Source organism: Poecilia reticulata, chromosome 15, assembly GCF_904066995.2.
Source record: "Poecilia reticulata chromosome 15, P_reticulata-male-v2, whole genome shotgun sequence".
Classification (NCBI taxonomy): domain Eukaryota; kingdom Metazoa; phylum Chordata; class Actinopteri; order Cyprinodontiformes; family Poeciliidae; genus Poecilia; species Poecilia reticulata.
Window position 1 is genome coordinate 16,510,167 of NC_088844.1, and position 27,357 is coordinate 16,537,523.

At 40.0% G+C, this 27,357-nt stretch overlaps 1 protein-coding gene across 8 annotated transcripts in view; it reads right to left on the reverse strand.

The window, feature by feature from the left end:
* Window positions 1-27,357, reverse strand: part of marchf8 (membrane-associated ring finger (C3HC4) 8) — an 87,519-nt gene that overhangs the window by 38,271 nt on the left and 21,891 nt on the right. For 5 of the 8 annotated variants that reach the window (XM_008429605.3, XM_008429604.3, XM_008429601.3 and 2 more), the window contains exons 2-3: window positions 23,550-23,749; window positions 12,990-13,145 (exon numbers count right to left, since the gene is read on the reverse strand). In XM_008429605.3, coding sequence (XP_008427827.1) covers window positions 12,990-13,145; window positions 23,550-23,645 — 252 coding nt within the window. In that variant the 5' untranslated portion in view covers window positions 23,646-23,749. The remainder of the gene's footprint in view (window positions 1-12,989; window positions 13,146-23,549; window positions 23,750-27,357) is intronic. The other 3 variants (XM_008429603.3, XM_017309068.2, XM_081616261.1) reach the window with 1 other exon arrangement.

A 27,357-nucleotide genomic window follows, 5' to 3' on the forward strand; every position in this document is an offset into this window, starting at 1 on the left:
CAGGTATGAATTGAAGTGAGGTTGGTTCACACTTTATCTTAATGACAAAGAAATCTTGGATCCTTTCAATTGGATAATGAGATGAGTAACACTTTACTTTCATCGAGCTCCCTCAACAACTTTGGCCACGAAAAGCACACTTCCAGCAAATATGCTGGTGTGACAGAACTTATACGTTTTTGCATGGATTCAGAGAACGATAAAGTGGGTTTGCGACAGTGGAAGGGATTTACGAAACTTACTGGAAGTTCTGTACATTATTATGAAATGTCTTCACTAGAAGGAAGTTTGAATTTAGAATATTCAAATAAATATTAATTTCTCTGATGTTGTGGAGTCTGTCCAGAACTTAAAGGGTGGCTATTATGTCAAAAGAACTTTTTTGAGCTCTATATCATGCTACAATATTATTACCTCATCAAAACCATACCTGGAATTTGCTTTGAATCCGTCACGCATGTTTGAGAAATCCCAGAATCTCCTGTTGCAACCATTACAGCGGTGTCTAAGCGCTTGCTTTCACAAAGTGCGCCTAGCTCCTCCAGACTAGCGGCAGCAGCAATGAGCAAACAAGTGGTGAAAATGCAAGTCTGCTGAGTTCATCAGCATTTTTGTAACAACTGAAGGTAACATGCTTACCTGACAAGAAACCGTTTTACCTAACTAGCCATAAAATGGCACTATGTGCTAGAAAACACACAATACTGACACTTTAATACTTTTACAAGGCTCTGCATGTAAAAGTTTTAGCAAACTAGATTCTTTCCTTTTTTTCCTTTCCTGCTTGTGGCTTGATTTACAGTACATTATTAGACTTGGGCAGAGAGAGAAGGTGGGAAGACATGCAGCAAAGGTCTCAAGGTCAGGAATAGAGTTCAGGACTGAAGCATGGAGGACTATAGTCTTTCTATTTGTGGAGCTGACTATACCGCCACACCAGGAGACGCCTCAAACTAACTTTATTTTTCATTTAACCAATATTCCACTCAACAAACAAGCCCAGTTGTCAACAGATGCATTTGTGCTCACATTTGCTCAAAGCAAAACATCCACAGAACCCGATATCTGATCAGACCTTTTCTCCTCCTTAATACTGAATAAACTACAGGCTGCAGTTGGTGAATGAGTGCTGTGAAATTAAATTCAGGCAATAACTCGGATGAATTATGAGGCAACACCAAGCAAACGGGAGGGCTGATGATATCTCGTAGCCAAAAGGCTGCTGCAGCCAACTTCATTTAAAAACACCAGTTTCTGAAGATGAGGGGTATGCTTCAGATTCACAGCAGAAATGTCAACACCAGTGTCTGCAGCCTGAAAACAGTCAATAGGCTTTTTTCAGACAAAAGTAAGGCGCAAAAAGAGAAGATTGCCAGCTGGTGACTCAGCTTGCTAACAACCATTTCACTTGAAAAAACAAAAATGTTCTCTCAGAGCAGCAGAACAGTCAGAAGGGCCTTTTCACATGAAGATAATGGGAGAGTGGGATTATAGAGAAAAGCCTTTGTTGTTGTAGCATCAAAGTCAATAAACAAAACATACTGGATCTATATTTACATGTGGCGTGATATGCAGTTCACAGACAGGCTGGAGTAGCTCCTTGTTGGTTCCCTGCCCTTGAACAGCTCTTGCAGATTAAGTACAAGTATAAGATTTCCACATCGACATGGTCATCCAACGTTTGACATTCTGAGGAACAAAAGAGCAACTACCAGGAGTTACGGAGCTATGTGGAAGCATGTGGTTGTAACATCCTCTGGTATGACTCACTATCTGTCAGGCCATTGGGAAGAAGCATGCAACTGAAAACTGTTGGGAAAATTATGCAAGTCCCTCAGTTTATACCTTGGAAAGCCACGTTTAAATGCATGCGTCTACTAGCTTGGCACATCTAACAACCGAAAAGTTTTTGCTCTGAACTTTGACGGGCCTTTCCAGCACATGAACACGCTTTAAATTAAAGTCGAGCTCATACAGACTGACTACAGTTGATTTTAGTCAAAGCCTTTTTGGCTTGAACAAAAATCTCTGGTTGTGAGCTTGAATTGATGGTCTGGGGTGGTTCTTGGTGATAGATGCACCAACTACCAACCATGACCAGTGACGACCTAAGACAAATATCAAGGTGTGTGAGAAATTGTCTGGGAAAATGGTGAAGCCCAGCCTGGATCGCTTCCACAGCATCCGCCTTTCCCTCTTTTTAACTCTAATAAAGAGAACGTTACAACCCATAGTCCTATTCGTCCATTTGCTGTTTGATTAATATCTGATGTGTCTGATATTAACATCATTTGTTGCGGAGCATGACAGAAATTATTATTGTACTGATCCCACACAATGAGACAATGTTTAGGTCCTGTTTTGGAAATCGCACAGTGTGCTCCAGGCATAAGCCTTCCTACTGCAACACTGGTTATATTTGTTTGTATCGTTGTGGAGCTATAAGCAGAATCTCCTAAATAATGAGCAACTCACTTGTAGCCATATATACACCTTTAACAAGCCTCCACTATCAAAATTCAATAATTGTCCTTGAATGACAGCCAATGAAACCTGCAGACAAAGAAAAACTTTAAAAGACTTTAGTGAATAGAGGATAATAAAAAAAAGATAATTTAGCCTTAAGAAAAAGTTAAGGCTCAAGTAGGTTGCATCATCCAAAAGCTTTCTTCCTTAAGGATTGCTCTGCGGGTGTATTCAGGTTGATTTGAAGTCTTAGTTGTTCCTTTTTTAGCACAAATAATAATTAGCATGCAAGCCAAAGAGTTGCACACAGCTCAGTGAGACGTTCAAAGCGTTAAACAGTTTAGCTTCTTTCCAGCTTTCTCCCTGACCTGTCTGCTGTGGTCTTCCTGAAGCTGTTTGTTCACCAGTGTTTTCTAAAAAGCCACTGAGGACTTAAAAAAACAACAAAAATACCCGAGATTAAATTGGCTCCATTTCCTTATTTGGTACCATATCTCTAATTTTATTCATGAATGCTACAGTAAACAGGGTTGAACTGAAATACATGTTTTTTTTTCCTTTTATTTGTAAAAATGTGAACTGTGTATCAATTTTGACCCATGTCTCATATATACACTACTTTGTGTTGGTTTGTCCCATAATAACCCAATAAAATACACCAACATGTTACAACCACAAAATTCAAAGTGTAAAAGGTTAAAGGGATAAACATATAAATCTTGATATCACTGATTAAGAGGCATTTGCTAAATTATGTAATAATAACTCCACCCAACACAATCACATCTGACAGTCTAAAATGTCCTTGCAAAACCAGAGCGAGCAGAAGAGAAGATGAAATGTTTTAGAGCTGGATGGAGGGTTAAAGACAGAATTTTAGGATAAAATGATGAGGGGCAGAGGAGCGTCTGACAGACTGATTTCTGTAAAGAGAGGAACGTGTCTGGTCTCCCTCTGGGCATGAAATTGAGCTGTAATAGCCTTTTCAGTTCATATTCAAATATAGTCATGCATACTGATAACTACAGCTCTGTAGCTTGTATTCCTGCTGCATCAGTCAAATCTACCTCCAATTAAGGGAACGTGACAAAAGAAACACGAGTGAAAATAAGAAGCAAATAAAGAAAAAAAAAATCACCAAAGAATAATTTATTGCATGAATTGCTTCCAGTGATATGATTTGGAGCTCTGCTTTTCTTCTATTCTGAGCCTCTGCTATTCACAGGACATAATCCAGAGTCTAAAATGAAGAGGCAAAAAACATTAAGTAGGCCATCACTGTAACAGCATGGCCTCAGCACAAAAGCATCGATTCATCATCCCGAAATAACAGCTTGCTGGCTGCATAGTAGCTTTATTGATTTCCAGCTACAACCCACTGCTCACTGCTCGCCGTTTCCTCCTTCTTTTCAATTCTGGCGCCCGACGCGGAACATCTATCTCGGACTGCGAAAGCCGACGGGGACAGCTGAAAGGGGGGTCCTGCTGAGAACGCACATGTGACCATCAGCAGGGTGGTCAGACAGAGGTGGAGGGGAACAAACTTTGTCCCCTTTTAGGGCTATTTCTGTTCAGGCTGCGAGGTCGGGGTCAGGCAGGGCGCAGAATGCTCTCGAGTTTTGTTCTGAATTTACAAAGTAAGCTTGTGACTTACAGACTAGTTTCCTCATGACACAAGGGCGAACAGAAACTAAAAGCGTTTGAAGTAGTATTTATATGTCGCTGGTTCAACGTATTCTATCTAAATCAGATTATGAAACGGGAGGTTTTATGATGAGGTGAAGTCCACCTTTCAGCTCAGTAGAAAGAATCTTTCTACAGAACAGCTATGAGTCATGAAAGCAGGAAATTTGGAAAAATGGAAAAGTGAACATATTGTTGAAAAAAAAAAAGCCAAAACCAAACTTTTTGACCATTAAAATGTTACATTTGTAAGAAACAAACACTGCACATCACTCTGATAGTTTTAGTAATCTCATAATGAAAAGTAGAAGTAGCAGCAGCTTGATGTCATGTTTTTCTTTTAAGTTTTTCTTTAAGAGTTAATGTGAATTTCCATAAAAGTTCATGGAAATGCTGGAAAAAAAAAATTAGAGGCACCCAACACTAAACAGCTAGATCTACAATGAAATATTAATGCAGTATTCATGCATTAAGAGGAGACCAGTCAAAGTCCAGACATGAAGCCAACAAAGCATCTGTGGAAATAGATGCTAACTACATTACAATTTGACTGAACGTGATCCATTTTGAAAATAGAAATTGAAACAAATGTCAGTTTCTAGATATATAAAGCTGGTAGAGACTTGGTGGCTCAACATCAGCATCAAGTCAAAGAAGTTTAATAAGAAAACAACAAAAAATGTGCTACAAAAAAAGGAAAATAACACAAATGCTGTTAAGAGTTTGTAGCTCATTCTAGAAGCATCCTATTTTGCATCGGTCAACCAAATAAAACCCTAAATAAAATACGGCACTGTTTGTAACGTGAAAAAAATGTGCAAACGTTCACTGGTGTGAAAACTTTTGGAAGGCACTGAAGAAAAAATTTTAGCTTAATTTTATACATATATATATATATATATATATATATATATATAGAAAGAGAATTGTTAAAAATTAATAGAGAGGTCCAAATGACGCAAAGATTAATTATAACTGAAATCACTAAATTATTGATAAAACTAAATTGAGAACAAAAAGGAAAGGTTACTGTGATTCAATAACATGGCAAATGAAAGGTTATATTGCTTAAGTTGCATTACAGTAGATTTAAAATTTTAAAACGTATCTAGCTTGTTCCTCATTAATGAATAAATATGATATTATAATTGTGGCATTTATTTATTTATTTTTTTAAAAAGGATGTCATGAAAACAATAAAAAATCCAGTAAATGAATAAAATAATAATTGTGGGTTAAAAAAAAACAAGACCTTATCAATAAAATGAATAAAATAAAACTTTCCCAAATAAGTCATTTTTGTGATAATTCTAAGATATTTATTAGCTGTTTTTGCCATTTTTAAATGAATTCTTATTTTAACAGTCTCATGTCAGTCTGTCAAAAATAAAAAATGCACAATTTGTCTCTAATGTAACGTTGACACGTCACTGGTGACGTCCATCACTGGCTTCCTGACAGCAGATTTTTATGACCAGGCACATAAAGGTCTAGCTCACTAATCAACAGCCTACTGTGTGGGACAGAGCAGAACACATTGTTCTTTATAGGACTATGATAACAAACAAGGCTGCGGTGTTGTAGCAGCTGCTCTACACTGAAGACCAAGTGTGAAAAACGACGCAGTCATTAAAAACAAGCAAAACAATAAAATATGAACATGTGTGTATTTGCTAAGATTATTAGAAATAACTGCAAGCTGTGATGGTGCAGCAGAGCTCCTTATGATCACAATTATTGCACTTGTTTCATATTCAGCCACCCTGCAAAATATCTCAATAATATAAATATTTTATGGTGATTAATGCTTCAGAGTCGGACCCACATCATGACAACACCTCTGCTCTGCTCCACTCGATTATTTTTCCCCCCCTCAAACAAATAGTCATCTGAACTCGAGCTGCTCTCTCTCTTAGGACTGCAGTCACCTTCTCCATCACTGTTGTATGCGACCGACATGATTTTTCCATAAATTTCTGCCTGTGAGGTTCTTCTTCACCTCACGTTATGCCTCTGCAGTCACTCTGAGTCATACTGATGATTGCTAAAACTGAGGTCTACCAGTAATTATTTCTGGTAATTCAACAATTTTGGATCCTAAATCTACCTGCTGCCTCTCCGCAGCGCATGACTCACAGTTTACTTGTCTGATGTGAGTGGACAAAATACATCAGCGCCAACACTCACACCCCTCGCTCTGCTGAATCAATACGACTCCCCAGTTTGATGTGTGCATTCATTAATAACCACATGTCGAATGAAAATCTGTTGAAATTTCAAACCAAAGGGATTTGGGAATGCAAATTATTTTTTTTTCCCAGCAGATATATACGGCTGAGTGTTGTTTGCCAACATCTGTGTTTTATCAAGACTTAAAAGAAAACAAAAGAGACTAAAAGCTCCTGCGGCATTTATTGCTCTATCAGTATTCAACATCAAACACCTAAGGCAAGTGATGCATTTAAGATGAGATAAGTTATCAGTATATAATCATCATATAGCGCAAATTTAATTTTAATTCCTTCTCACATTACAACGCAGGGCAGCAAACTTCATTAATTCTGCACAATATGCAAGCGAATGTGAGTCTGAGGTGAGTCATTAGTGGCTATTGGGATGCAGACGGCAGCACGGAGCATCTACGGCAGAGCTTATCATGCTTCACAGTCTCGACCTGGCTGACCTCGTGTCTCCAGGATCAAACAATTACTGTGAACAGGTTAGGAAGGGAAAAAGTGAGTGAGCGACCCTGCAAAGATTAAACAAAGTGGCCACTAATGAGCAATTTCTCACTGCAGCATTCATACATACACCTTGAACTAATGTAACGTTTTATGTTAAAAGTGCATGTGATAAGTGATAAGTCGACGTAGCTGAGGTGGAAGGACACGATTTTCACATTTTTTGTTTTACAAATAAAAATCTTAAAGGTGTTGCATGCATTACAGAGTGTGTGTTTCTACCACTTCACTTTGGTCGTGTGTAACATCATTGAAACGTTCCTCTAGGTTATGCCCTGCTTTACTTATTGACTTTAATGGAAGCAGTATTGGAACAATGCAACACAGATGCAGGGAAAAAGAAACTAAACATGGCCCAATATGTGCTTTACTTAAGTCTGTACATGTGATTGGACCAGTTAGTCCTCTAAAGCGCTGTGAGAAAACATTTGTTGTGCAACTAATCACATTGTTTCCATTTATCTGTAGATGTTCGGTCTACAAATAAGCAGACATAGCTTTTAAAAAGTTGTTTTTCCGAACCAAAAATTCCTATCTTTATGTGGACAAATCCAGCACAAAATGTTTCTTGCCAAATTTCCGAGTTACTAGACAAAGCCTAAATTACACACACCTACTAAGTGACTTCTGGTGGCACCTCAATGCAACGAATAATATTTGGGTGTATTGGAAAAAAAATGAAAAAGATTCATGCTACATTATTAAAGTTTTATTCGTAAAAAACCTGAATAACGAAGTGTTAAAATATTCCATGCATAATGAAACCTTTTGCAATTATCACTGTTTGTATAATTTTTTCCTTTTTTTTTTTTTACCGATCAGGCTGCAGGCAAAGGCCCATTTGGTCTTTCCTACAGACAGCAGCCTGAAGAGGACAACCGGTTATATGATCATTTATTTTTCAAATTTCAGTCTTGAAGAGTGTTACAAAGGCCAACTCTGGTTTTTATTGCCCATCTCAACCCTTTAAGGAGTGAAGAGCAGCTCTATCCAAGGCCATTAAATCCATCATCTGCTCTGAGCTCTGCAAGACTGACCTCGATACAGAGAGAGAGAGAGAGACCAGAAACAACTACACCCCCCTCCCCGCCCTCCTGCATCCACCTCGTTCCCTTCCAGGCCGCGGTCCACTCACGATGACATCAGCAGTCCTCACCTGCTGCTAAAACAGATGGCGCCTCATCACTGACCCCAGCCAGGTTTAGAAGACCTGCTCTGTAAATATACTAATTTGGGAGTTTATAAATGTGCGAATCCTCTGAAGCCATTAGCTTCCTCTTCCACCAGAGCAGCAGCTCTTCTGCTACGTCTGTTTCCAGATCTAAACAGGATGTAGGAGTCGTAAGCAGCTTCCCTGCACCAGACCACCTCTCCACAGGGGGGCTCTTGGCACACGAAGGCACCTGGGGTTGCAACTCCCTCCCCCCCCCCTTCATGTAAACCTCAAATTTCTGCCTTCAACTGCGGCCAACGGATGGAATTATGGAGCAACGATGGTGAAGTGTTTCTGATCCAGCTTGACAGAAATCTGTGCACATTTTCTCATTCAAAAGCTAATGACACGAAGAGGAAGGATATATAATCCCTTCATCTCCTACCACCACGCCACCCTTAGACATTTGGAATCTGTCGGTAAACAAAAGGGTTCAACAAAAGACTTCACACATTTTTGTTTCACTGCGTCTTGTCAGGTGAATTAAGACGATTTAAAGTTTTGCACACCAGCTCAATCTACTTCGCACAGCAACTTTGATTTTACACAGCCTCTTCCTCTTCCAGTCTGTACAATGATGAAGAATGAAGCTTGTGAAATCAATCGCTCCACCTATAACTGCTCCAAAAGAACTATGTTAAGCTCCAGTACCTTTTGCCTTCCAGATAAATACAGAAATTTGCACTTAGAGGTTAATTTGCACTTACAGGAAGTATCCAAGTTTAACAAATATCATTTGATGGTAAAACGAGATTTACCATGAAATGATATTTCATCCATGTCTCAGTATTGAAAATAATTTTTTTTCTATTTTTTTTTAAGGGGAAAAAAAAAAGGATTTTCTACTTTATCCATTTTGCACCTATCATAAATCACATTGGCTTGCACATTAATGTCAAGTTGACCTGTCCTGCAGAGACAGAAAGACAAAAAGCTGCTTTCAACTGCCCCCTGCTGACACGGTCATGAACAAACCCCAACCTCAAAAAGGAACACTGCGCAATTACTGCACAGGTTGATTCAGATCAGATACTCTCAAAATTCTTGTTCAAAGGTACAAATTCAGTTTAAGAGTGTAGGCTTTCAGAATAACTAGTGGTGAGAAAATCTATCTGATTGAATTTACTTTCAAACAGAAAGAGAAAAACAAAAGCTTGTGTTTGTGGGTCCATTACTATTTTCCCTCTTGTTTTTGTTTTAGGGAATCAGAATTTAAACTTGATTCGAGCTAATCATTGATCATTATACACACAAATACAAGCAGCATAAAGAGAATTTAAATTAGACAGTGAAACATCAAAGAAACCGAGGAGACAGATCCGCGTAGACAGAACTCATAGCAACTCTGGATAATTTACGTCTCAGGGACAACAAGGATACAAATCATTATTAACATTCTGGTGAGAAATCGCTTCAGTATTTATTTATTTTTGGTTGTTTCTCTTCAGCTTTTTCTACCCCGAGTAGACATAGTGTCCTCTCAGAGGCTGTGGTTAAATCTGTTTGTCTGAGAGGAGCATGGCTCGAGCAAACCGGCAAGGACAAAGCCTCGGGTTTTGATTTACATAAAAAGCTCAGATTCAAACTTAAAATTCACATGGTGGGGTGAATGATCAACAACAGAGCTGTGGATAACATACCTGTAATGATAAGTGTATTCTTACACTTAACATCCTCCTCATGTTCCCGGACATGTTTCTTGCTCCGACATTGGGTCAACTGGGTTTCAGAAAAATGCCACAACCTTCAATCAACCCATCGCTGACGACAAGCATAGCATCATCCTTTATTTATGAAGAGAGATCCGATTCTGCTTCGAAAAGTCTTCAGTCAACACACATCTGGCTTTGCTGTGGGTGTTTACAGCGGAAAAGGTTTCCTGAGGATGATGTCGGCTTTCTTCCTCTGTGCTTTCATGCTTTCCTATGCTATGCTGATTGTTGAAACTTGTTACAACATTTATTTGCATCTTTAATTGATTGTGCGATGGGAGAAAGACTTACTCCGAAGCATTACTCAGATGCTTTGTTCCAAATGACTCAGTAATATTAGAGAAGCCGCTTAAGTTACAAAAAAAGCAGGACTGATATGAACGCAACTAAAGACTTGCTAGTGGCCAACGACCCTACAGCTTGCGACAGCAGGCTCTGTGCATTCACTCCCTTTAAACTGACTTCATCTCTCAAAAATCATCATTCCCCCTCCTAAAATTTGTGAAGTTTTAGGGGTTAGGGTTTTTTTTTTAGGGGTTGTTGCTCATTGCTTTACAGCAGCTGTGAAGGGGATCTACGGACCCCATCTTTATGACACCACAAGGTCCGGCAATGATGAAATAAACGACTGTGTCAAGAATCTGAGTGCTGTGGTTTAACAGTGGGTTGTGCTTTGTTTACATGACATGCAGTTGATTAACTTTCACTCTTCCTCCTCCTCGCTCAGTGGGTTGGGTTCAGCCAAAACAGCAACTATGCCAACACACCAAATGGGTGTACGTCCGCACCGCTACAGTTCACATTAAGAGGACTAGGGACTGCAACTCAAATGAACCTGCAAACTGTGATCATCCAGCCGAAACGATCAATCTCACCTCTGGTTAGGAGGAGGCTGACGGAAAGATGGAGGCGACGTGTGCAGAACGAGAGGCTGAATTTTTCAGTCAATTTTCTGAAAAGAAATGAGCCTGGAATCCCAGCAGGTTTATACAATTTCCACTGCTATCTAAAGCATAATTTCTCAATTTCCCATCCTATTCCAAGTATCTTCCACATCTTCACCACCCTTGTTATTTACTCAAACTTCCTTCCTATCACTGTTCCACTCTCACAACCCCTGGTTAATGTTTAGTTAGCCGTCAGTCTGCGTTGGGCAAATATTAGGAAAGTGGAATCATTTCCACATGGAACGTGGCCGAGGTCAGGTCTCTACAAGGAAGCAGATGGACAAACTTTCTGGGTAAATTCTTGGTGGATGTCTTTTGCCTAAAGGTGGTCTCTAATCTGAAAACCAGGGGTTCAATCTCTGGCTGGAGCACGAGTCAAAGATGTGCTATGGCAGCAAAGTGAAGCCGACACTTTGTCGAAGATCAACTAATGAGTGGGGATTTATTTTACTGGCTACAGCATCAACTAACAACATCTGTGGAGTATCTGCTACTGGTCTGAAGTGGATTTGCGAGCATCTATGGGTCTCCGACCACACTGACAAAAAATGCTAAAACTCCACTGCTGTTGTACTACAAAGGTGGCAGAAGTTCAACAAACACTCCCTCAACAACTCAGAGGCTCAGAAGCTGTCTGCTCCTCTATCTCAGCCTGGAGCCAAAACCATAATATGGTAGGAGAGCTGGATAACATGGTAAACAGGAATGACTTTTACAGATAAGCCAACCAAGGACAGCTCTGCTCCAAGCTCAAAAACAGGAAAAAAAAAAAAACTCCACTATCTCTGCCATTTTGCGCTACGTCGCTCTGCAGTGATAATCTATCTGGTACGCTCTGATAAACAAGCTTGTTTTGGACATTCAGGAGTCGTAATAACTGATCTGGGAATAACATTGTGGGTGATACATAGCAGCATCAGAAAGATCGGTATGCAGATACGCAATACAAGATGTGTCACCATGTCTTTGACTTAGACAGCACAGTGATGTCTACTTTAAATCCTTTGGCTTCCCTTCTCTTGAACATTGTGAAAAATAGCCGAAAACATGTTTATATGCAGAGTACCATTAATAAATGAGGTCGCTTCGAATTATTTAAAAGAAAATAGAGGAACAAGGGTCAAGGAAAATTACACTAACATGAGAAGAACATAAAAAGAATAATAGCAAAGTTTTTTTTGAAGAACATTTTTAAGTGTGCACTTACCATGCAGTTGTCCAACAACTTTAGTATTCATCACAAGTCCCTAGGAAAGATTAGTATAACTGCTGCTACAGGCCCCTGAGGTGAAAATCACTTGAAAGTGAGCTACTCTACTCCAATAAATACGTTCCACCTATTTTCTAAGTTGGAACTGAAAGCGAGGCCTTAACACAGCAAAAATAGCAACAAAGACATGTAGTATACAAGTGCAGAAAGTAGGTAGTTGATTTTTTAATAGCATTTGTAATCCGCAGTAAAAGGAGAAACTTTATTTCTTCATAACTTGCAGAGGAAGTCATGTGATGTTTAGATAAAAACATGGTTTTTGGCAGCAGCTCAGTAAAATCCAGATTATCTGGTTCCTACACAGACCCTCTCTGCCCGTTTCAGCCCATCTTGTCTCACCATCCTGAGATTTTCTTGCTGTCCCATTGTAATTTATTAACAAGCTCGACGAAGGCCACAGCCTTGAAGATTGAAGATTTGTTTATGCTGCGTGCATGCAAAGGCCAGGGTGATGGCTGTCACACCTAAAGAAAAGGATAACACAGCAGCCCTGGCCGCCGTCTCTGGCCCGTTTGGAAAGTATTGCGGATTCCAACAAACGCATCAATCAAGATGACAGAGACCAGGCAGCAGGTTATGCACAATTCCTGCTCTTACAAATAGGTTTCACCTGACTTTTTTTTTTTCTTTTGCGCTTTAAGAAGCTTTTATTTATAAAAAAAAAAAAAAAAAAAGCTCCTGAGCTCTGAAACATTGGACCAGTCCTCAGAGGGCACACTACATGAATACTCACTGATGTGGCAAAGTGGAAAACCAAAGCGATCCTGCAGCTTCTGACGACCCTGCCAGGAGCAAAGCTGCAGCATGTCTGCGTTTAGGAGCCAACTATCTCCCTCATTCCACTAGCATTGCCTCAGCGCTGCCAACGGTCTGTTTCTACAGCAACAACAGACTCCAGTCTCATTTCCTTCGTGGTGTTTATAGCATTCCTTTTTTCTTTTTTTTTTCTCCTCTCACCTGGCCCTTCTCAGTGTCTGCTGGGCGTGTCTCATCGATGCTCATTTTCTGGTTGATGGAGGTGAATGTCAATGCAGGTCCACAGTCCTCTACAGCGCCGAATGAAAAGCTCATTAGGAGGCCAAGGGTACCAGTGCATTCATGCTGCTGCACGTTCTGCAAGTTAAGGAAGGAGAAGATGAGCGCGACGCACAATTTCCTGGACAGAAGCCTCTGACCAGTCTTACATGAGATAATGTGTCACTGTCCATTACGCTTACAAGCCTGAGAGATTCAGGTGCACATGAACCGAATTTAGATTTCATTTTGAGAAAGAGAGGAGAGAATTTAAATAGATGAGTTGCCCAGAGATCAGAATTGACTACTTTCGCCTTAATCTCTGACTAGTGATCGACAGGTCAAAAACGATTACATTTTTTTTTTTCCTCCCTATTTCTTAAAAGCAATAGAGCTTAAAAAAAAAAAAAAAGCCTCCAGCATTTTCAGTCTATGCACACATCAATGAACAGAATGTATTCTTGACCACGCTGGGTTGAATAAAGGTTGTATTTGTAGGAATAAAATGAGGGGAAATCTTGTCATTTCTTAATCTTACCATCTTCTTCAATCTGCAACCTTCTTCATTACACGTTCTAAGCATTAGAAGAAATTGGTATTGTCTAAGAAAAACATTTAAAGGATATTTATTTAGATCATTTTAATTATAGTGAACACAGCTAAGTTTCAGTGAAGGCGGCAGGTTTCTAGCAGTGACAGAAAAAAAATCAAGAGTTGAAAGGAAAATGGAGCTAAACACATAAATACTACACGTTTGAAGCAAGAACTGACTCAAGACCAGGTCGGAGTTTCACATTCAAACGGCATTTTGACTCCAAACATGCAGCCAGAGGTAAAATAGAATAATTTAGATCAGTGAAGCTCAACTCTAGTCCTGGAGGAACTACTGACCTGGAACTTTTGGATGCTTCTCTTTCCCCCAAAAAGCCACAATGGAAATACAAACCACACTTTTATCACCGTTTCACATTAGTCTGTCATATCAAATCTTTAAAGCACTGTGGTTGTAATGGCAGATTATGTAAACAGGTTCAAGAAGTCTGAAAATGTTTGCATGTTATAAAGGCTCTAGAATAAAACAAGTCTAAAAAGGAAGTGTTTCGTAAATCACAAAAGGAGACCCGTGGTCAAAAATAAAAAAATACTAGTGTGTTTGTGTGTTCACTGCAAGTCTACGATTAAAATTTACCAACTAGTTATTGTGTCTAACTGCAGCCACTCCACACCCGACAGCCGGGGGGAAACGTTCGCAACGTGGTGACAGAAACGAATGCACAGGCAACAATCTACCACACTCAACTAAAAGCTGGAAAGAAAGGAAAGAAGGAGAGGAAAGTCTAACATTCTTCAAAAGACAGGAAGTGGAGGATATGTAACTGAACGCAGAATGTAAGAGCCTGAAACGTAATGAATTTCTTAAAGAATATATATATATATATATATATATTTTTTTTTTTTTTTTCGTAGATAACAAATATCAACAACTCCACCCGAATTGGTTATCTTAGAATCATGTCTAACTGGCACGGCTAAGGATCTGATTGCCATGTATCCGTTTCGCTCAATGCACAAGAGACTTGTTATGTGCCTGAGCTCTCGCTGCATATTTGTTTTCCACCTGGGGTGTGCAGCTCCAGATGCAGCCGATGCATCTACCTGCCACAGAGTGTCACAAAAGTGAGACAACGCACTGCAGGGAGGGAAGCATGTGAAGCGCTTCCTGGAAGAGAGAAATTTGGGCTCTCGGGGTGTTCGGAGCCAAGCAACTCACGACAGTCTAGTCAGCGCATTACAAGAACTCAGAATGCCGCCACCCAGCGATGACAGGAAAAAATAAATAAAAAATGTTGAAAGCAAAAGTGCACCAGAGGCTGCGGCAGCGTCGCCTTGATGAGGTGGGAGATGTGGCATTTAATGCTTTTCATGTTCCAACTTCAGGTCTCCTGTCTGAAAATGAGTCGGTCTGTGTTTTGATGCATTTCCTTCTGGTTCTGGTGCAACAACACCCTGAGTCACCCTCACATGAGTGGTATTTCAAAGTGCGAAAATGCAAAGTAAATGGGTTTCCTCCTGAGATTTGGACACTTTTACTGTTCTCTCCTGTAGGATGCGTCAGACTGAAGGCACTTCGGCACATATTTGTTGGCCGCCCTCATAAATCTGGGTGAAAAGCCTCAACATAAACTTCTCTTTTATAGCAGTAGCATATTGTCACATTGTACTTTGGCAACAGGACTGGTATTAATCATCTATAACATTTCACAGTGTTGGAGCACATGGTCCTCTTAGACCAGTCTCTCTGCTTTCATCTCCTCAGCTCATTGATTCAGGCCAGAGGACTGAAATGGGACTGATTTTGAGAGACATTAACCATTTTATGTACATTTGACCATGTTTTGGATTAATATCCCATGAAAAAAAAGACCCATTTTTTAGTCCACCAAATTTAAAATCTTTTTGCCCATGCACTTTTACAAGTTTCCCAGGACTTTTGAAAGAGAAAAAGAGCCCACAGCATCACAGATCCTTTGCAATGCTTAAACAGTGGACACATGGTGCTTTTCCATACATTCACATCTTGTTTCATATCTTCTGCACCTGCAGTTTCAATTGCAGAAAAGCTCAGGCTTAGCATCATTTTACCCGGGTGCATAAGGTCACAGCAGAGATTCAATTTGTGACTGTGGGTTATTAAAGGTCAGTCAAAAACTCTCAAATACTCTCAAATAGACAATCATGTGGCAAAAAGATAGGAATCATTAGAACTGGCAAAAATGTTCCTCTGACTATTTTATTTTAAATTGTAGAAACATTCACTTTCTCCATTAGCTTGTTTTATTGGATTATTTAAAAAGGTTCATATGTGAGTGAAAGCTTGTGTTCCTGCTAATGAGAGCTGAGACTGATCCATTTAATGGAAAACAGTAAAAGCACTAAAAGGAAACTTCATCAGCAGCCAGCATTTTCCCAGCATGCTTAGAACCATCAACCTGATCAGCGAAGGAACATGTCAATATTAGCTCTTATCGTCCCATTCCTCCTTTCTTCTTTTTTTTTTTTTTTAGGTCTCTACAGATTAAATTTACTCAAGCATGTAAAACTTAGTATAACAAAGAGTGTCACAGCTACTAAAAGAACATAAAACACCCCATGAACCCATCCCAGAGGGTTAAGGAACAATATATTTAACAAGGTGAGGCCGAGTCCTTCCTCACAGCACTCAAGGTCCTCAAAGGCCCGGCTGTCATGTCGTCTACTCCACGTTTAATTACATTTTCTGCACTTAACCATCAAGTGGCTCCTGGGAGACTTGTGCAAATCTTACACAGACAGCCAGACCAACACCAGCTGCTGGCTTTTGTAAGTGTGTAGCAGCCCTGAAAACCCACTTCATTAAATGTGTGCGTACAGAAAGAAAGAAGGAAAGAAAGAAAAAGATTCAAGGGAATGCTAGCAGCAGGTGAAGTGTATGCAGTGAATACAGAGCAGAAAACCTTCAATGGAGGCAAACGAAAAGTTATTAGCCGTTTTCAGTCAACGCTGCCTTTAGTTTGAGGATATAATGCACCATGCCATGAAAATCTGCGGTGTGCCTTTTGTTTTGCCATATTCACATGTTTGGTATAAAAACTGATGCAGAGTCGCATCTCATTCTGTTGCATTAGCCAAGTTGGAATTCAGAGGATTTATGAAGCATTGCAATAGATATAAAGTAAGTTTACAATAGAAACCTGACCAGAGGTAACCTTATCAAAAACGCCAAGCTCATTTCAAACTTTAATGCTCCAGTGATAACCCACTGTATTATATATTTTTATGAGGATATTCTTGTTTTATGAAAATATACTATAATAAATCATGCATCCTATATAGCACTTATTATCGGGTCCCCAGTTTAAGTCCTTTTAAATGGTATTAAAGTTTCTAACTAAATTCAACTTCCAGCATTTGTTCTTTTGCCGTCTGTGATTTTATGCCGCCAAACCGAATTGAACATTGATTGAACATTCAATCAAAACATCTGCAACCTTCGTATTGCGACTAAACTTCCAAATGTTCTGTTTGCCGAGCCACGGTGGGTTGAAAACAAGAGTCGTTATGATGACAAGCAACTCGTTACACAGCGTTCACTCTGTTGGTCGATCACGAAAGACAGGAGGATACAAACAGTGTCTGCATGCGTGTTGTCAGCAGCAGCTTTCACACTAGAGCCCACCTCATCCCACAGTCAGGCGATGTGAACGGCTGAGAGCAGGTAAATGTAATCATCCCAGAGCACACCCAAAGTGACCCCCTCCCACTGCAGTGTCCATTAAGGGGCGTCTTCACACCTGATAGTCCGGTAGATTTTGTTCAATTGAGGACCAAAATTTAATCTGGCGCGATTCACTTTCACACAGCACCGTGTCAAACAGACCAAACCCTCTGAGGAACTCGTCTACTCCCGACTTTCTACACAATCGAACTAGTGTTTCATTAAAGCGGACCAAATGGGGCTGGTGTGAATGCACTTATTTGGTTATTTCACCCTGCACAGGGCCCACATGGACCAAAATCTCAGACAAATGTTTGACACCTGAAGAGTTAAGAACATCTTCAAGGCAAAGTGGGGTCTACCTCATTTCTAATAAACGTTACTACTAATAGAGCGAAAGGTGAGTGAACGTTACTTTTTTTTTAGCCAAGTACTGAGACATCTCCACATTTAGTTACTCTGTTTTAACACTAAACATTGGGTTCTGGAGTAGACGTTTGATGTCGAAACAAATGGCCTCAGTTCTAAAGGGTAAAACTATCAAACTCACAAACAACCCGAAACATTCACTCCTACGAAAGAGCCGACTGTTTTCAGTAACAGTTTAGACGCCGGTGTGTAGGTTTTCAAATTTACTGGGTGTATAAATGTAAAGTAGGTTAGTTTGCTGACACACAACATCCTCATCCTTATGAAAACAGCAGCCAGAATAAAGGCAGCCCCATTCTGCCAAAGCGTTATCTCCGCTCTCCAGATTCTGCTTCGTGCACAGGCTGCTGCACCTGTTTACACTCACAACATCTCCGGCACAACAAACTCAACTGTGTCACAGTGTGAAGATTCCTCTGTGCGAGTGAGAGAGGAGTGAAATTGAGTTCACACGCGATTACATTTGTGCAACAGGAATGCCAACAAGATTGCACAAGCGTGTGCCGGTGGAGGCATATGCGAGAGATAATTTGATGGTACTTTACTTTCGAAGAGCACCTTTAGCCAATCACATTTTCACATTAGACACTGGTGGAATTTAGTTTGCTCCTAAAATACTTGAGTCGCACAACATTTACAGTCGACACTCCTCTTCCTGATAAGTGAGCATTTCACACCGAGTTTATAAACGGGTCTTAGGGCTTCCAAGGTAATTATTCTGACATTTCCACTTGCAAAACCTGAAGGCATAGCAAAAACTGGATGGGTTTGGTTTGGGGGAGCATCAGATGTTTAAGAAGTATTTTCGCCTGTAGGGATACAAAAAAAATAAATAAACATGCTTCTGCATATATATATATTTTTTAACATTTGCATCGTTTAAGCACACCGTATTTTCCAGACACGTTTAACCGCTCCGTCATCTCGGCTAAAGCCCTTCCAACCCATCTCAGAAAAAACATAGTTCATTAACTACGCAAAGAGACACATGAAAACAGTCCTTCATCTAGCCCACAGGCAATGTTAAAAGTTTTTTTTTTTTTTTTTTAATCGGCGGCAGTCGGGTTTTTGATCTCGCCCTCTACAAAGCCCAGCAATGCTCAATCAGCGGCCTGGCAAGTCGGTGGCATCGGATGTTATCAAACCGATAAACATCAGAAGACAAACAGGCAGTCTTCCCTGTCCTTGACTCGGAAACTCACTTACTGAGAGATGAAACCTCCAGAGCTCTCCCCTGTGCTCATTAAATATGCATGCGGCTTCAAAAGTTTTGGCATCGTGCACCACTTTGCCAAGCGAGTGCACAGAGTTAGCGAGATAAACTGCTAAATATGCTGCCAGTGCCAGATGTAAATAAGTGTGTATAGCAGAAAAAAAAAAAAAGACACAGCTGCATCCTCTGATGCTCACTTTTCGGTTCACTGGGCATAATCCATGGCCATCATGTAAATTACTGTTTAATGAGCAACGCCGCAGTGGAAGTCAAAAGACCTGCAGTAATGGGAGCCAATATTGTTATTGGATCCGATTCAGACTTCGTTCTTGGATCAGATGCTGATCTGAGGCCACCCATGAACCTTCATCTGGAAGGTTAGGCTTATAGCTGAATGAAGCATTACACCGCTAAAGGAAACAGACATAGTAATGTCATGCATTGTTTTAATGCATTAACAGATGATGGTGGTTGTTTTTTGTTTTTTTAAGATTTATCAAATTTCAAGTTTAAAAGTATTGCTCTACATGGCTCAGAGAGCAATTAGCATCACCTTTTTCTGAGATGGTTTAGTTGTGAACAGGAAAAACCCTAATATTCAGAGTGGTGAAAGATGTCAGACTGTTACAATGATAATAAAGAGTCTCAGCAGCTACATAAACCAACGGACAGATTTAAAAGATCAAATTTTTCTCTTTTATTTTTTGGACTTTGAAACTTTACCAAACCACAAGGTAGAAAATGAGCTGGAAATTGTAGGCAGCCTTAATGGAATGTATTCTGCTTACATTTAGATTAATAACTGTTTGGTTAAACAATTATGAATCAACTTATTTTTACCAAATTTCATGAGCAAGTATTTTAAACATTCAGAATTTCATTAGTGACCAAATTAACCATCACATTTTCCAGTCCGGAGCAGGACATAACCGTTCTGGACTGAAGCTTCTCCACGACCGTAACAAACGACAGCTCTACCAGCGTTCTCCCGCTGCGTGTTTACATTTCACCCTCTCCGCCTTCCAGCTTCTGCCAGAGCTTACTTTACCGTCACGTCATGCATAATCCATTCACTGCGTGCCTTATCGAAACCCACAGACTCAAATAAGTCTGACCGCGCTAGTTGCAAAGAATGAGGAATGTCAGGGAACTTTGCTTCTCTTTTCAAAAAACTTAAAGCTATTTCTGACAATTTATCAACCCAAACATGAGTTCTCAATTGGAGGACAAGTCAACTGAGTCACTGAGGGTAAATTTTCAACAAACCATCTTAAGTAGAGCTGATGAAGGGGCCAACAGGAGGTCAGGAGTGGTTGCATATTCGTTTTTATTTTCTAAAAGAGCAGCTTCAGACTCCGGGGGCAGGAAAGTTTCCCATTTTTTATCCCTCCCTCCAGGCACAGAAGTACCAGTTGTGTTGTATAAGAAGGCCGGATGGATGCGAGTCTCGTGACTAAACTGTGGGAGAGCGCGCGCGCGCGCGCACACACACACACACACACACACACACACACACACACACACACACACACACACACACACACACACACACACACACACACACACACACACACACACACACACACACACACACACACACACACACACACCTTTCCAGGACCTTCAAGCTAATCAGCATTCTGGGTTGACACTCACCATCTCCCTTTCTCTTCTTGCTTTCTTCTTTTTACACGCCGCTGATGGTTCCACAGGGAGTGAAGAAATTGCTGCTCTTCACTCATTTATTTCCTCTGTAGGAATTATAATCAGAGGCTAAGCCACCAGGAGACGTGCAAATAGAGGATGTGATGCCGAGCAGAGGCCCAGAGCTGGACCTTTGTACTTTTGGTAAAATGAAGGAGAGCAGTAAATCTCTTGCCAGGAAGAGAAACACTGACAGAGTCACTTTCATTTCCTAAAACATTAGGGTAACCTTTCAGTGGCTGTTCTCAGAATCCCCCAATCCAGCTAACTATCCACTGCACACAAAAAAATATCCAAGTATGCAGAGGCCAGGATGAGATTCTACACAAAAGTAAACCATCTAATACCCGTTTTAAACACACCTGGCTAGCTGTAGTTTTAAAAACAATACAAAACTCTGTCATCAGCTAAATTTCTTAGCACAAAACTTACTAGGTCATAGTGGCAGAAACAATTATATCCCTAGTTATTATGGTCAGTATTCAAATAGCAATTATTAAAATATGTGCCAAGATGTTTGCTAATATTCAATGCACCTAAAGTCATTTCTGCAAATAAGAATATGGTAAAATAGTTATGAATATGGTTTTTGTTGATTATTTTGCTTTAATGACCACTTTGAGACAAGATTGAAACTGAAACATAATTTCAATGATGCCCGACTTCAGTTTGAAGACAATTATTAAAATAGAAATAATTGTTAAAACAGTTTCTGACAACAGCAGATTGGCATGCTTCACTAAAAGGAAATGTCTGGCTGCTTTTTAATGCCGCCTGTGGGCTGCTGTGGCCTCAAAGCATCGGGAAGGACTTTCCACAGGCGAGGAGCTCTGTCCCGCGTGGCGCTCAATTGGATTCTGGGTATTTGAAGCAGGTTGGAGTGAGCGGAGAGGAGCGGAGAGGAGCGGAGAGGAGCGGAAAGGAGCGGAGCAGAGGGAGCGAGCTGTGGTTTGTGGAGCGAGTCTTCAAGGCAAGAAGGGGCATTTTCATCCATGCATTAATGAGTGAGAAATGTATTCCCGTATTTATTCCCAGTGTGAAGCCAGTGAAGTGAATGAAGAATGCGGCTGATATGTTAGTACTTTCACACTCATCAACATCCTAGCTGCAGACTTTGCAGCCTCTGAAAACTCTTGCAACAGATCCAAACGACCGGAGCATTACAGTAATCAAGTCTGGAAGCGACAAGACATGGATCAGTTTTTCTGGAACCGCTCGGGTGAAAGGGGAGCGAAGATCAGAAATGTTACGGAAATGATTGAAGGAGATCATGTAAGTTTACATAAGATTCAAAGATGAGGTGGAGGAGCATTTTAACTCCAACTGATGGGAAGAGAGGATTGTTATGGCACAAAACATAATCCCGGGTATAGGCGATGAATGATGCCTGCCATGATGGCTTCCAACATGGAGGTGTTTAAGTTATATTCATATCCCTTTAAGTTTTTTTTTCCTCCAATTATTACTGTTTATCTGTGGTTTCTTTCATTTTGTAACTCCAACCAAAAAAAGGGAAAACATAGGTAACAGATAGAGAATGAATAAAATATGCATACAAGTTTATTCTTTAAAAATTAATAATTGATCATTTAAAAAAAAAAAAAAAAAAAAAACTGAATGTGGAATAAATCCGGAATCTAAAATCTTTTCCTTCAAGACTGCCTGGGAACCCCCAGATTGTGTTTTAAATTTGACATCAAAAGCAAAAGCTAAACAAATGAAGGAGGAAACTGTTTCTATCCCAGAGATCCTACTTTCCCCACTTCAAACTCACCTAACAGGCAACGCTACCGAACAAAGTTCCAGCATGCAGAGCCGTCATTAAAATGCAACAGCAGAGAGCCGACAGGTGATTTTAAAGGCACAGAGGGAAAGGCTGCCCAGACTTTGACTACGCTCATTAGATGAAAACTCTCAGCCAAGCCCAAAGGAAGGGAACACTTGCTGAAATTGTAATCGCCGGCTCTGAAATTTTTATTTTGCCACATTATGATGACAGAACAAATGGGAGAACTGCCTTCTGACTTCGCTTACACCGAATTAAATCATCTCCGTTTGCTCCCAATTGCAGACAAACTTTTTTCTTTTTTTTTTCTTTTTGCATACAGCTATCATGCAAATTCATGTTAAATAAGCCAAAAGATTGCCATAATATGAAAAAAAAAAGTTTTCAAAAAATAACTATGTGAATCAAAAACTACCAACATTAGCACGCTGCCTCCTTTTTTGTAACTTTATTTTAAATAATTTCAGCTGAGATCATTTGCTGTCAACTTTACTAGAATATTTATTCACCACAGAGAAACAAGAAGCACTGAAAAATATAGCTTTGGCTCCCGTCCACTGGTGTCATTTACTACCTTTTCACCAAACTGCCATTACAGAGGAGACGTGACTCACTGCCCCCATGCATCATCTGCACATCCAGCCAGATTTTAGGAGAAGTCGAACAGTCACATAATCTCAGAGTAAAATTAACATGAGAAGAGCCAATTTGATTAGTTGTGCCTCTTTTCTTATTTTTAAGTTGCATAAATCTTTAATAAAACTGCTTAATTAATGTTATCTCAAAATTCTGTAACTGTTCCGGTTTCGCAAGATGAATATTCATTTGCGCGTTGCTTTAGGGGGGTGGGGGGTAGAGCCTTATCGTGCTCAGACACTCATCTGAAGACGTTATGTGACAGGAAAAGCTTGGATTAATTTAGCTCCCGTCTGTTCATCGTGTTGTATTTGTTTTTGTTTTTTTATTATTATTCACACTGTACACAATGTTTACTCAAGAGATGTTCCCCTATCAGCACAGAGATCACAATCGCTGCCACCGAACAACTCTGGCACGACGAACGTTTCTCACAACGCAACACGGCTTTTGAGGTGATTCATGCTTCTCTCCCCATACCTGCTTGTCCTTGTCTTTCGCTTTCCCACTGCCCGACATCCGCGAGGAGGTGACATCCCGTGGGATGACGGAGATTTGGTGCAGTGGCATGTTCATCCCAGCGGGGGCCGACCAGGGTTGCTCACACACACGCGTCCTGTGCTGCTCCCAGAGCAAAGCGCATGATGGTTCTGTAACTGCAACACCTCGCCCAGTCCTTCCTGCAGGGAAGAGAAACCGCATCAAGAGTTGTGTCAAAAAACAAACAAAAAAACAACAAAAAAAACCGCACATTGTTGCAAGAAAGCAGACGTGGGAAACCGTCAAGAATTTTTGATTGTTCTTAGTTTCGGCATGTTTGATTTATTCACATTTTCCATTCAAGAGTAAAAAATGATTAAAACAGATCCCATCACAGGCTTAGCCACAGAGATGTGTTCCTCTGGTAGAGGTACAGACTCCGTTACATTTGGCCATTTCATGCTTAACTCTGAACATCCCACTCAACAGAAACTCTTTCTTTCCCCCCCACCAGTGTTGTGCTTCTCCACATTGAAATCACGCTCCGGTTCGGTTATACGCTCGCCTTGAGCACAGGATCAAAGCGTGACATCCAGCTCAACGGAGTGTGACACGAGCCAGAGAAAATGGTTGAATTTTCACGAAGAATGAATATGAAGTCATGTCAAGCAACAGGCCATTTATTAATCAATGTTTATCATCTATCCGACTTATATTTTTAAATATGCCTCCATTTAAAATGCACTTATGTAATCTTTATTTTTAGATATAACTTATTTCAGTTATTTGGCTGCAAAAGGTATTACTTTATATTTATTCAATACACAGAAGGAAATACAATGGTTTATTTCTTTTCATTTTCATTAGACTTAACAGATTAAAAAAAACACCTTTAAAATTATCTCTTGTAAAATTATAACAGCATATAAAACTCATAAAAAACAGACATGTTATTTCCTAATCGAGCACAGGGATTACAGCTGTCATCGACATCCTAAAGGAGGAGGTAAGCCACAAAAGTTCATTATTAAAGACACTGAAAGCTGACAGAGTTCTTTACCAAACAAAATGATGGAATGTTGAGTGGAAGGAAGAAGAGTGGTAGAAAAGGTTAGGCTAACTTAAGGCCGGGTATAGGTGCAGGATTCACATTATTGAAATGCAAAAACCACTGAAGACTTTGGGGAAGACTCATAAGATGGTGGCCAGGACTCTGTATCTGCACTTCCATTAAAAATGTGTGCAGAACTTTGTCGATTAGACACTAATGCAATATAAAAATTGTGGCGTTTCCATTAAATAACACGACTAAAATCAAACATGAATAAGCCAACTCAGCCAACAGTAACATCTGGTTGTTGATCACGACTCGTGTGATGCAAAAAACGTGTTTCCATTGCAGTTTTTCAAAAAATACACTAAATTCGACACAGCTGAGAATAAACCCACCTCGTCCCAGTGCACAAAAACACGAGGCGTTTAAATTGCCATATTTTCATTCAAGCAGATTTATTTTCATTATTCCAGTTTGCTCAGTTCTATGATCAATGAAAACTGAGCTTATCTCATTCATTCAGTCAAACCCCTCAGCCACAGAAAGTCAAAGAAAAACAAAAGAACTAAACTGTTGCTCAGTTCCTATTTTCAGATGAAAGATTGCATATCATTTGGAAATAAAAATCCCAAAGTCAGGAGGAAGAATCCAGGATTGCTTTAACTCCAGTCTGAAGCTTATCATCACAGTCAGTGATGATATCTGGATGGTGTTGGTGTCATTGCAGCAGTTTAGGATATTTTAGCACCTTTCATTCTAGACGACAAGCTTTAGGAGAGGATCTTTTTTTTTTTCCCCCCCAACAGGACTCTGTAGTTGCCCACTCCCTCCTAAAGTAGCTGCTTTAATGACCATGTTATCGCTGAACTTGATTGGTCATTAAAACCAACAGAGTATCTATGAAGTATTGTCAAGAGGAAGATGAGGGACACCAGAGACATCAATGCAGATGAGCTGCTCTTAAAAACAACCTGAGCTTTCTTAACACTTCAGCATTGCCACAGTATCCTCTCCTGGATTTCTCTACACATGGTTAGAAATGTACAGAAAAAAAAAAAAAAAAACTAGCGTAGTAAATAATTGAAGAGCTGATCCCTGAGAAAGATTGAGAAAGAGCTGTGTAGGAGTCGAATCAGAGCAGGATTTCCACAGCAGACAGCAGTAGCGAGTTAGGTTCATACTTGGGTATTTGCAGCAGCAGCAGCATCATAAAACCATCGTCGTGAGTTACACTGATCGTCCATTTTAGGTTTTCTTTAATGCAGCCATCTGTACTGCCACTGACAGCAATTAGGCTTTACTTGTTCTCACAACAAGCGCCCGACTGCGTCGTGTGTCTGTGAAAGTGCTCGTATATGGGCCAGTCTGCCAAGCGGCCCCTCGAGCTTCAGCACATGAAAACGACAGGATTAAGAAAGCAAAAAGCAAGTGGACAGATGGGAGGTCAGTAAAATTAAAACAGCGTTGATGGCGGCAGGCGGGGGTGTCTGCGTGGGCTTTTGGACTGAGAATGCCACACGGGTTCAACGAGGACCCGGGCTGAAAGCTAGATCTCTCACTTCAGCTCACCACCACTCTGTCTCTGGCAAGTATACTCATCAACATGTAGAGTAGAAATGAACTTGCAAACAGCAGCTCTGTCGGCTTCATGTGCAGCAGCTGGCAGGCGAAGCTTTTGTAGTTTTATTAAGAAACTCCAACACAAAATCCCAGTGGTAAGAGGAATTACTGCCGGCGAGCACAGAAGAGAGCGACACTTTAAGCAGAAAAAAAAAACAAAACAAAAAAAAACATTCAGACCAGAATCACAACTTTTATAAAAGTCATTTACCTTGTGTTGTAATAATTATGCTGCCATTTGAATTAAATGTTTACTCGCTGTTATTACTACCCTATGAGATCGCTACGATAATGCAAGCTAGTATTCATGTATATTCCAATTGTTCATAGGTCAAGACTTACATAAGGGTATACCATTTACATATTTTACATTTATATTCAGGTGAATAAAGGTTAATGTTTCACTGAAGGTGGTACAAAAAATAAGTTTAATCATGAGTGTCCCAAGCGCAGCCTAGGGGTCATTCTGTGACCCTTTCTGCAGAACCACCGAACTTCAGTTCAAGGACGGTACAAATCTGACGCACAGCTGATAAAGATCAAAACGTTTGTGTTTTTATGGTAAGTTTTTCTCTGGTAAAACATAATCCTATTACAATAAATAGAAAATGTTATGCATAAAACAAATTTCATTTTTTAATTTCTCCCCCCACCCCCTGTTTTCTGTCCAACAGGGAAGCAATTAGATTTACTTTCACAAGAGGAGCATTAGGGTTTTTGATATTACGCTCCACTTAATAATGTATATATATAAAAAAATATTACAAACTCCTTTGAGTTCATTTCCATTGCAATAGAGCTGGAGACAGAAAAAGGGGAAAAGGAGAAAAATGAAATGAAGAGATGTGGGGAAAACATTAACAGGGAAGGAAGGAAGGAAATAAAGAGTGAAGGAGAGCTAGAAAACACCTAGGAAGTCTGCTTATACACCTGCAGAAAGAAAATGTAAAAAAAGAAAACACAGTATCCTCATATAACTCTGAAAAGTAAATGGTACCAATTAACACAAGATGCATTTAGTGACAACAGCAGCCAAATATAGAGTGCGTCTCTGAACAGATTAACCTAAACACCTGTGTGTGTGCGTGTGTAGGTGTGTGTGTGTTTGGATGTTTTGTCCACGGAAATGTTTAA